The sequence below is a fragment of the Liolophura sinensis genome, chromosome 13 (assembly GCF_032854445.1).
Source record: "Liolophura sinensis isolate JHLJ2023 chromosome 13, CUHK_Ljap_v2, whole genome shotgun sequence".
NCBI classification, from domain to species: Eukaryota; Metazoa; Mollusca; class Polyplacophora; order Chitonida; family Chitonidae; genus Liolophura; species Liolophura sinensis.
Window position 1 is genome coordinate 10,466,446 of NC_088307.1, and position 12,228 is coordinate 10,478,673.

The 12,228-nt window shown below is 42.7% G+C and overlaps 1 protein-coding gene across 1 annotated transcript in view; it reads left to right on the forward strand.

The window, feature by feature from the left end:
* The window catches only part of LOC135480847 (pappalysin-1-like), a 32,936-nt gene extending 21,379 nt beyond the window's left edge, over positions 1-11,557 (forward strand). Inside the window, exons 11-20 of the mRNA XM_064760776.1 lie at positions 944-1,035; positions 2,460-2,617; positions 4,533-4,758; positions 5,414-5,660; positions 6,930-7,120; positions 7,536-7,740; positions 9,098-9,263; positions 9,778-9,964; positions 10,551-10,717; positions 11,297-11,557. Coding sequence (XP_064616846.1) covers positions 944-1,035; positions 2,460-2,617; positions 4,533-4,758; positions 5,414-5,660; positions 6,930-7,120; positions 7,536-7,740; positions 9,098-9,263; positions 9,778-9,964; positions 10,551-10,717; positions 11,297-11,557 — 1,900 coding nt within the window. The remainder of the gene's footprint in view (positions 1-943; positions 1,036-2,459; positions 2,618-4,532; positions 4,759-5,413; positions 5,661-6,929; positions 7,121-7,535; positions 7,741-9,097; positions 9,264-9,777; positions 9,965-10,550; positions 10,718-11,296) is intronic.
* The last annotated feature ends 671 nt before the right edge of the window (positions 11,558-12,228 follow it).

Genomic DNA, 12,228 nt, shown 5'->3' on the forward strand with positions numbered 1-12,228 from the left:
GCACGTATTGTACGTCGGTGGCAGCGACGTGACTGGGCGAGAGTGCTGTTTACAGACGAGAGCAGGTTCTGTCTATTCAGAACGATGGCAGAGTTCGAGTTTTCCGTCGAAGAGGCGAGCGCCTCGCGCCAAACTGCGTAAGAGAGGTTTATCCGTTTGGAGGCGGAGGCGTCATGGTTTGGGGAGGGATTTGTGACCAAATGAAGACGCAGCTGGTTATTGTGCGAGGTAATCTGACTGGCCAGCGCTACGTTGATGAGGTACTGAGACCTGTCGTCGTTCCTTTCCTCCAACAACAGCCAAGAGGATCAATCTTGCAACACGACAACGCAAGACCTCACACTGCCCGCATTGTTACAGACTACCTCGAGACCGCAAACGTCATCGTGTTGCCCTGGCCAGCCAACTCAACAGACATGAACCCCATTGAGCATCTCTGGGATCACCTTAACCGCCGTTTGAGACAGCTGGTGCCTCCTCCAACTAACCAACAGGAACTTGAGCATGCTCTGTTAAACCTATGGAACGTTATCCCTGTTGTCATCCGGCGACTGACGACGTCAATGCGGAGGCCTGTGCTTGCTTGCATTGATGCCCAGGGTGGCCACACTCGCTACTGATGACTGTAGTCCTTCATTTCTGTGGATACTGTGACTTTACATGCACTTGCAGTTAACTTTACATTTGTGTAATTTTTTTCTTCTGATCCCTTGTCTCTTTCATTGTGTTTTGTGGTCAATTGAATGCCAATATTTTAAAGCCTTTTTGAGAGAATATTTCACAATGATTTCTGTTTATAAACCAATCTTCTTTATTCTTATATCTGCCGTTGTTTTTGTTTTATGGGCTCAAGAAGTGGGTGAAACCTTTCTTTTGCCTGGTAGTTTAGTTTGATAATGGTTCACCAAAATGCGTTTTCATGAGTATCATTGTTATACTACAGAGATATGGGGGAGACATGTGACGATGCCAACACGTTGGACGGGGACGGTTGTGACCTCAACTGTCAGAGAGAGGAATTCTTCCACTGTACAGGTACATCTAATATGTTTTTTTTTTTGTTGTTTGTTTGTTTGTTTTTGTCTCTCACCCCGATTAAATTCTCTCGCGGTACTACATGCTGTAGACTAATGACAAAGACTCTTCTTTCCGTGAGTCCGTGATGTCCGAGTCAGTTCTACCAATGGAAAACTCGTACTTGTCTCTTTGAGGGCGCTCATTGAAAGCTAGCCCCTTTACCACTGGCTGATAATCAGACAGGCATGTAAGACGTAAAGCTATCGTGTGGTGCATGCGCGATAGATCCCGAGGTTGTTTTTTTATTTTTGGAATGAATGCTACAGTCTTGTTTGTCCCTTTTACGACATTACTATACTGTGGTACAAGATAAATCCTCAAGTCAGCTTTTTGGGGAATGGCTGAAATAATATTTTTTATATGTCCGTTTTACGAATTCGTACTTTTCTCCACCAAGAAGGCTATGTTTTCCGCTGACGTCTGTCTGTCTGTCTGTCTGTGTGTCGGCAAGTGATGCAAGAACGAGGATGAAATTTTCGGCTCAGCTTAGCGTTGGGGTCGGCTACAGTCCATTACTTTTTGAACGCGCTGTGGTTGAGGAATCTGTACTTTTGGCTTTGGTGGAGATTTGTATTCTCCACCGGAATGTGTTATAGTTTATTTACTATCTAACCACATTCACCATGCACATCAGCAACACGATGTTTTGAAATTCCATCTCTTTTTTTTTGTAACACTTTTCTTAGAAACATTTTAATGCATTAAAATATTTGAAATCCGAAAATGTGAGCTTCATGAAAAATATCGATAGTCTGCTGATGTGCTGGAGTTGGTGCTGATGACATCACACGCTGTACTTTACCATATTTAAATATGTTTAAACCAATATATTTACGACCAAAAGAGATCTTTATAAGCGCACATTTGCTAACTGTCAAAGTACACGTTGAAGGAAAAATGCCCCGGTGCAGTCACATATAGAGGAAGTGTACAGTATTAATACATACAGAAGAGGTGCACTGTAATTCCATCGGCCGTCAAATTTTAACGTAAAGATGCAAATTTGTTATTACAGTGTAATTTTTTTCCACAAAGTCTACATTAGGATTCATGAAATTAAATGTTTTTCATTCTTTTTGGGTCGTTTTCAAAGACAGTAAAGGGTTATTCAGAAGGAAATTTCACTGGCATGTCTAATGGTAACGACATTTGTTTTTGTTGTTTTCCTTTAACCCGTCCTAATTTTGATAATTAACTCACTTGGGTCCTCGCTTGGTCAGTCAGATAAAGTGGAGCTCACAACTCCTGACCCCATGAGGTCATAGGTCGAATCCAGCTATTTTCGCTATTTCTGTTTTGGCATTAGGTTAGGAGGTTTGACACGTAGCCTAGTGCCAAACTGTAAATGACTAATTACTCACTAAACTACAAATTCCTTCAAGACGAACCCAGTCTTTGCTACATCCACGATGGCGACGGTGTGTGTGAGGAATTCGAAAAGCACTACAGTGTGAAGGATTGTGGGTACTACACTCCAGATGGATTTATTGACCAATGGGCGAGCTCTGCAATCGCAAACCCTGTTTTCGGAACAAGCAGTGTCCAGAGAGAGTAATTACCGGGGCGGCACCTATTGGACAGGTACCAGTGTGGTTTGGATATGTGTTTGAGATCCAAAAGATTGATAATTTCATGTGTTTGTGTAAAGATATTTAATGAATTAACTTGATAAATAAAATATGCGTACATTAATAACACGTATATTGCTGACATATTCTTTTCTTCCACGCAGTGTTCGTCCAATAACTTTCTAATAGGCCTATACAGATCTGACAGCGTTTCACGGTGTTACGTATCATTCGTCAAACAAATTCCTCTTACGACCACTGATATATTGTGTTGTTCTAACTAAAAGTGTGTAGTAGATAAACCTAGTGAGATGTGCGACGGTTAATCTCTCTGCTTGGCCTGGTATCCTCCGACCACGGCCCCTATATCCCCCACGGTCTTCTATTCTCCAACCAAGGCTCCGATATTCTCCCACCACGACCCCTATATTCTCCCACCACGGTTTGGTAACCTCTCACCACGGTTCAGTATCCTTCCGCGACGGTTTGTATCCTCCGATCACGGCCCGGTGTCCTCTCACTACGGTCTATCCTCCCACCGCAGTTTGGTATCCTCCCACCACAGCTTGGCATTCTCCTACCACGGTCTATATCCTCCCATCACATCTTGGTATCCTCAAACCACTGTCCAGTATCCTTCCAACACGGCCCAGTATCCTCCAATCACGACCCGATATCCTCCTACTACAGCTTGGTATCCTCCTACCACAGCTTGGTATCCTCTTACCATGGTCCGGTATCCTTCCATCACGCTCCAGTATTCTTCCACCAAGGTTCAGTATCCTCCGATCACGACCCGATATCCTCCCACCACAGCTTGGTATCCTCCCACCACGGTTCAGTATACTTCCACCACCGTCCAGCATCTTCCTACCACGGCTTGATATCCTCCCACCACGACCCAATTTCTAAATTCACATCACGCCGCGGTTTCTTCTCACCACGCCCCGGTTTGTTTCCCACCCCCGGTTTCGTCCAACCACGCCCCGGTTTCTTTCCACCACGCCCCGGTTTCCTGTATACTTGTATATGAATAAATTCATTTTCCGATGATTTGTATAATATACATGTATATCACATATATTAGTTCATGGATAAAACAAAATTGGCTGATCAGAGCAACAAAAAATTATGATTTAGATAAAATAAATTAAAAAAAACTTATCTTTAATAATGCTAGAAAAATCGCTTTGTTCAAACCAGGGATGTATGCAGACAACCGACCCACGGGTCACGTGGACACCATGTGGAAGTTCGTTGGTAGACGATGAAGTTTGGGTCAAGGTAAATACATATTATTTATCTTCAAAGATGCATTAATTTCTCTGCGTCAAAAAAAATGATTTCACTACGAAATTCCCGTACGTTCTCATGCAAAGGCTTCGATACTATTTGATACCAAGAACGATCGGAAATATCCTACGTGCCGTAACTTATTAGTATATGTTGCGATGAACTATCATGAACAGATGAAGCTAAAAGACCATAGGGAAGAACAGTTTCTTTGTTAGTTGGATCATATCCTATAGTGAAATATTGGTAAAACACCAGTTAAATAAATCAAGTACAAATCCTGTTTATTATTTGAGTTTATCAACAGCACCGTTTCACAAAATTTGGCAACCCTGAAATGAGATTTTCCATTTCACAAAAGAAATTTTCCATTTCACAAATGAAATTTTCCATTTCACAATGAAAGTTTCCTTTCATACAAATAAACTTTCCCATGTCACACAAATGAAATTTCTCCATTATACTAATGCACTTTCTCGTTTAACACAAATGAACATTCCCATGTCGCATAAAAGGAACTTTCCCCATTTCACACATGTGAATCTTTCGTCATTTCACACAAATGAAGCTTCTCATTTCACGCAAATGGAACAGGTGTTCTTCCCCAGAGCAGTTGTAGCCACGGAGGTAATAGTACACTTCACATCGGACGGTAAGACACACGTGGACCCCGGAGCTAAGACGGTGCAAGTGGCGTTGATTACAGAGCAGGGTGAACAGGTGCCCGTGGGTGATCCGAGCACCACGCTGAACTGTCACACCAACCCTCTCCAGGTGCCAATACAACAAGACCTCAGCAAACAGTTCCAGAAAACGAAAGGTAAGCAGATTTCTGTTGGTCGGGTGGGACATCACGTTTAATGACTGATGGTCATTAAACTGACTGAACATTAAACTGACAGTACTGTATAAACATGATTTTTTAAGAAACTACAAGGCTCCAAGGATAGATAAATAAACTTAAGCTAAACCTCTCTCGGCGTTGTTATATTGTGAGGCTATAATTAGATCTGTAATGCGTTAGCCAGTGAGAAGGCAGAATTTCGGGATATCCTTCATACCACAGGTTTGGTTATGCACATAACTAAACAAAGCTTTCTTTGGTAGCAGACGTGTATCAGAGTCAGGTGTAGACAGAGATATGTTGAAGGCTTTACAATATTGGCACCACACAATGAAAAGCCTAGGGTCCATCTACATGTGTTTTAACGGAATATACCGGACTTCAAGTATTTTTATTTTTACTATCTTTAGTATTATTTCTACTATCTTTAGTATATCATTTCACGCTTCCAAACAACTAATCGTAAAAAAGCACAAATAGAAACGGAAACCTTAAAAAATGTTTTTTTTTTTGTTTTTTTTTTGGACAGAGCTGTTATTATTTGAATCCTGTTGGGCCTACTTGTTAACCGATATTGCAAGGAGATATCACTTGATGTTGTAGCATTTTTATTTCCATTTTGGGCCGCTAGGGGTGATTATCCGTTTCTCCTCATATAATATCGGGATCTCGGCCGTCAGGCTGCGCTCCTCGAACTACCTTGACCTGGTGGCGTTGCAGTCGTGTTCCCAGGATGAGCTGTATGACGTCAAAAGCGGACGCTGCTTTGCCCGTGCGTGCGGATCATCGTCGTGCAAGCCAACGAGAATTAAAAATGGCCGATTGGTCTGCAGCGGACATTCTGAAGGGGATATTTGCACAGTTCATTGCAACCAGGGGTAAGGCCGCTTTTCATCTCTTTTTTAGTACTTATACACTTCAAAGTTAGAGCAGGCGAAAAATGCGCATTTTAGTTATTAATAAATTGGCATGGTTATCTTGTGAGACTTAAAATAAAAATATCAGCAAAAAAAAGTGCTCTCTTAAAGTGAACATAAAGTTTACCACTATATATACACAGAAAAAATGATATACGTTATCACAGTTATCACAAGGAAATATGTAAAAAATTCTGTAAAGTTTTGAAAACCGAGAAGATGAAGTTCAGCACTGGAGATTTGGCACTGACGGACAATTCACTCCGAGCAGCCGTGTTGTAGAAGCCCTTTTAAACTTTGCCAATCACTAGCACGGAAATCGTCACGCGATAATTGGCTGTCACATCAAGAACCCTAATAACTGTTGATTGTCGGTGTGGTTTCTTATAGTGAATAGACAGATATCGATGCAATTGGCCCTTAATTGGATTTTGCGGTTAGTTTAAGTATTAAACTGATGCAGTTTGGACCACACATTTATGAGCACGCAACTGAGAACGGCTGCCCGTGTCACTGCAGTAACTTGTCAGGGTAAAGTGGCAAGAAGGCCGCCTGGGGAGAGTCATTGAAGAAAAAAATTTTGACTTTGCAGAGTCAGATTTATCACGAAAATATCTTCCCAAAATCTGAATGAAAGAGCCCCATTTATTACAATTTCCCCATTATGGGTCCCGGTTGTCCCCGATGTCCCCCCGTTGGTCTTGCATGTGCCCATTATGTCCCCATTTATCACAGTTTTTCCCATTATGCGTCCCGGTTGTCTTTAATGTCCTTCCCGTTCGTCTTGCATGTATCGATTATGCCCCTATTTATTACAATTTCCCCATTACGCTTCCCGGTTGTCTTCGATGTCCCTCCCGTTGGTCTTCCATGTATCCATTATGTCCCCCATTTATCACATATTTCTAGGTTTTTACAGATACAGATTTTTACCGTGTTCTCCATTGTGCGAAGCGTTATTTAACGTTTTGCTTTATGTCCATCCTCGTTGTTCTTGGGTGTTTCCTTTCCATATTTGCTTAGCGCTCTCCCATTGTCAACACATTTTCACATCGTTCATCTGTTGTGAAAACATTTTCACACTAATTTTCTTGTTTTTCAGGCGTTTTCCCTACTTTTCTACCAATTCATAGCTCTTCATTTCCCTCAAAATCCTTCCCGTTGTTCTCGCATATTTCCAGTTTTCCCCCCATTATTCATAGTTGTCCCCAATTCTCTCTCCATGCACAGGTATCGCCTGCTGAGCCCTGATACGGAGCTCCGATGTTTGAGTGGTCAATGGTCAGGTAGTGCGCATGTGAACTGCTCCCCAGTGGACTGTGGACGTCCGGTCATCTCTCACGCCTCAGTCGCCTGCCCGGACGGCACGACGTTCGGACAAGAGTGCGTCTTTAAATGCAAACGGCCCGCGAGAAGGCAAGGTACCGTAATTCTTCAGTGCTTCATTGGACACTATTAGATGTTTTGTGTGGTTCTTGAGCTTTTTTCTTCCCCAAAGTCCACCAAATGCCTTAATTAATTAATAATAAGCATGGTTAAACTGTATAATTAGTGTCTCCATTGTGCGATATGTAACGAAAAAGGAAAAGAAAGACCAGACTCTTTTCTGGAATGCAATTTTCTCTATGATAAAAAGAAATCTAAAAAAAATGACTTTGACCGACAAATAACACAGTGCTCCAGGCTTTTTATGGTTAGTTTATTGGTTTTCCGTGCATTTTAACATTTTGACCAATAACGTGCGAATGCATTTAACGTGGAAGAGATATTCATTGACGTCGTCGGGACCAAAGCACGCTTTTACGAAACTATTTGCTTATCTTTCATGTTGCAAAGGGGAAATAACCGCAGTTACCTGTGAAGCAGACGGCCTGTGGTCAATGCCAAAGTCCCTATGTCGCGTGCGGTGTGAAGCGCCCCCCGTCCATCCTAATGCCGTTCTCGCTAGCCGTTCTTGTAGGAAAGGACGACACGATGTCGGCAAACGATGCAAGTTTCGCTGTAAAAAAGGTTACCATGTGGACGGGAGGGCCAGAAAACGGTAAGAAAATAGTAAAAATTAACACTTTAAAGTGACCATTGATTTCCCACGTTCGAAACCAGCTCTCTCTTCTTTTGTTACGTTTTTACGTCAGGAAGCGCGTCAGATATGTGACAAAGGTCGGTCGTTTACTCCATTAACTCCGGTTTACTCCAAATATGGACCTGATAGCCGGAATTTTTAAGTTGCATGTGCGATTTATTTTCTCAAACACAGCGTTAAACACCAGTCAATCAATCAATAAATCAATCAATCAGCCTGTCGGCTTCGTGAACAGAAGGTCAGAAACTGTGACACGGCCAGATGCACTCCATGCTGATGTGCTCCGTTCTTCTCGATGCGTTGGCAGGTCTATCAGCCACCTGCGGATGGTCATGAGTTTTCTTCGGGCTTTGCCCGGTTTCCTTTCACCATAATACTAGCCGCCGTTTCAGTTTCAGTTGTATAACTGAAATATTCTTCATTAATGCACCAATCAAATCAAATCAAATACCGATAAACCATCTGTCCATTCTCTGATACATAATGACAGGGTATACTTTGAAACAAACAATTTGTTCTACCGAATGCAGGTCTTTACTGTTTACATAATTCTTTCTTACATGTTCTTGCTTGATATGGAAGCCCTTGGGAAATAAGTAATTTGATTATCGACCTGCAACGACCTGCAACGACCTGGAACGTGGTTTTACGTGTGGAATACACGCGACTCAACTGGTCGTGAGAAGTTGGTCCCAGTTACGGATGGTCATGCGATTATAACACCGACTCGCAAAGACGTAACGACTGGGAGTACAACTCCTTTTTTGTCGCATCGTTATTTCGCAAACACAAGCGCTTAGTACCCGTGGTAACAGTCAGGCTGAGTTAGGTCTTAACCCCAAGCGTGACCTGCGTTTTCACCTGACCGAAAGAACGTTAAAATCGATATGTTTGAAGTGATCGAATGAGTGTGTGCTTGGGGTCGCACTTGACAGTTTTTCCTTAGATCCTTAGAGTGCATGCAATGTGCCTCCTTGTTGCAGGACGGGTTTCCACCGCTTTTTTACCTAATGCTTCTTCACTGAGACGCCTTATTGAAGGGAAGTAAACGGCCCCGCCCGAGCCATTATACTGATACGCGTCAACCAGTTTCACTATCCCCTTCTTTTAAGGTCGTAGGTGTGACTCGACCCAGGGTTGACCCTGGATCTTCCGCTTCCGAAGAGGACGCTCTACTAACTGCGCTATCGGGGCCGATTGAAGTGATGCACTTCTCTAACTAGCCACTCTAATTCACATTCCACGCATATACTGCATGTCCATGGCACAGTCATTTCACTCTCAACCTCTGAAGTTTGCTTTGATTACTTTCCAGTCGTGTGGTAAAGCTGATGTGTGAGGTTGACGGCGACTGGTCCGGTTCCCGATGTATCGCCGACACTTGCCCGCCTCCGGATCCCATATTTACCGGACTCTACCAGTGCTCTAAGGAGTTCCGAACCGGAAGCCAATGTTACCTCTCCTGTCCTGACGATAGATACGTAAGTCGTTCTGATATCGCGAGATCTCGGTGATGCGAGAACACTCGCCATTTTCTCCGGTATGTTTTAATGACCACCATTAGACTATGTTTCTTGTTTCCATAATATATAATCTTAAAAGCAAAGGAAACACTAAAATGAAGTATATATCAAATGAAAGACCATTACAACTGTACAGGAAAATAGTTGGATTTTGTTTTTAGAGCTTGTTCAACCTAATAAAACCCATTCACCTATATTTAACTCATTGTAAAATCAGTCATACTCGCTACCAAAAAGGGCAGTGACACGTAATAACGCAAGCCCTACACATGGACGTGTTGAAAGTTCATATTCTGTCCAATAAAAGGAAGTTAGCACACTTTTTCTAATTCATAATGTTAAACTGTATAAGCTCGATTTCGAAGGCATAATTAATAAAAATAATAATAAAAAAAAACACGTGGGACGTTGGCCTACAATAAAATTTTCCTCGGATCATTCTTGTTCTTCTAATGGTTAATCATATTACCAGAATCAGCAGCGTATCACGTGTCAAGCAGACGGCCAATGGGACGGCACCTTCTCCATGTGTCGATTTTCAAATGCAGCCACGTGTCCATCGCTTAAAAACTACGGCAAAGGACTTGTGATGAAATGCAACGGAATGAACCCAGGTATCATACAACATTCTTTGTTTGAAAGAGAAACTTGTTTAGAAGGTAAACGGGCTTTTAACACAAAGGCTACTTTGTCCATTCTTGTCACTTAAATGAGTAAGCCTTAATCTGTCTGGCCCTCATCCTCAGTTCTTTATAGCTCTGTAACATGATACAGATACCAGACAGGACACCTCACTCTGGCGCAGTATGCTGACACTGGGCCCACTAGATTACTTGCTTCATTACTGGGCGAGGGACCCCCTGGCAAACAAGCTCGCATGCTCAAATAACGATCTGATTGGTTTAATTGGTTTAAAAGTCAGAAAGGTTTCCCATTTACCCCCAGAATGGAGGTGGCTTACTCCGTGTAATCCTGGGCATAAAATTTTCGGCAATAATAAACGGACGTATTTTCCCACATATGGCGTGGAGATGTTTGAATTTTACCTATTGAAAGAATTCAAGTCATCTCAAACGAACTTCATGAAAGATCTCCTTAAACTGTCCTCGGAAACCGAAACCGATCTATCCGACCATGCCAGGGCCGAAAACTGTGGTGTCCTCTCGAAGAATCTTATATGTACTTGCCAAACGATATAAGGGCATATATTAATCTGGCATCACGTGTCGCTCTTTGTCCTTGTAGGCTCCACCTGTGAGGCCCGCTGTCTCTATCCACACCAACACCCAGTGACCAGTCAGAGAGTTCTGGATCTAACACCACGTGACACAGTTCTGCTACTCACGTGCACGGGAACAAGGCGATGGTATCCGGATGTAGAGGATATGACGTGTGTGGAGAGCTGCAGCACGGTTGGTTTGGTTTTATTTACTTATGTATTTTTGGTTTAAGAGAAACTTATTTTCTTTTCTCTCCACACATCTTGTAATGCCAATCTCTTCCACGGCGGCAGGGGCCGTGTCTGCCCAACAGTCTGAGGAGTCATGTGGTCAACAGGTCACTAGCTGACCATTTTGGTAGTGTCCAAGGTAGCTGTACCTCCTTAAGGGCTAAGGTTTATACCGGTCTTTGCAGGTCATTTTGTCTTCATGGGAAATAAACTTAAATATGAGTAAAAAATAAACAACAGACTTAGATATTTTTATATGTAGAACGTCAGAACTGAGTTGCTTGACCATATTTGGTACAGACCTTTTTCTCGAAATGCGAAGTTCGTTTCCAGAAATACGATCCTGTTCATTGATATGGTCAAACCAACGTCCGCGAACCTCTCGGCAAAGTGCGACGGCTAAGGTAACGTCTTGGTTAGATAAGCCTACATATGTTGACATATATTACTTCACCGATCAAAACTTTCTGCGGCTGGATTACTGTTGAAAACATTGTTTACTGATGCAGATTTTGACATTAGTTCTGGTTGCGTTCCCTAGGCTTTTGTAGGCGACGGCTGGTGTGATGCCAAGAACAACCGTGCTCAGTGCCTGTGGGACGGAGGCGACTGCTGCTCGTCCACCCTGGAAGGTCGGCCGGTGCAACCTTTCCCAGACACCTGCAGTGACGAGTGCACGTGCAAAGACCCAGACGCAGTGGAAAATTACCAGTACAGCGAGACGAGCAACAGGAGCAAATCTGTAGCTGAAACAAACAAGCGACGTCACGAGCGACGCCGCCACAGCAAGGACTCAAACTGACGTTAGCGCATCGCGGGTGATCTTTTTTTTGAAGTGTGTGTGGGGGTATGCTGTATATAGAGGATAATGACTGATTAAATATATAGGTCCCGTTAATCGTGCTTATGTAGGAGTCAGACTTTAGTACCACAGGAATCTTTTTTCTTCTCCGGATCGGTAAAGATTTATGCTGAATTATACCTACATCGCAGAACATTTGTATATAGCTCAACAACATTGTTTGTTTTTCTTCTTATTTTGTTTTTTTATTGGCTACAGTGACATGGTCGCCAAGATGTTAGGTATTTTTGTGTTATTACAGAATGACGTGAGTATCGGGTATTTTTCTCAAGAATTATAAGTCACCAGTTTTTCTTTAATCCCACCCCCAACATTGTAAGTTAAGTGAATGTTTAGAAGTAACAACCCCCCATCCCTCTGAAAACCTCTGCCAAAATATTTAAATGAGGCACTGTCAATTCACTGGAAATGGAGCATGCGCACAGCACTCGGTAAACTCCCTATGTAAACAAACATTGCCGAAGTCTAGAGTTGTACATGGTGGTCAGCTTGAACGGTGGAGTACATTGAAGAAAGAGAAGGGACCCACGAAACACGAAAATGTCGCAAAACTACTGCTAAATTCGTGGATGCAAATGTTGTTGCTGTGGACAGGAGGTGAACTGGCACAC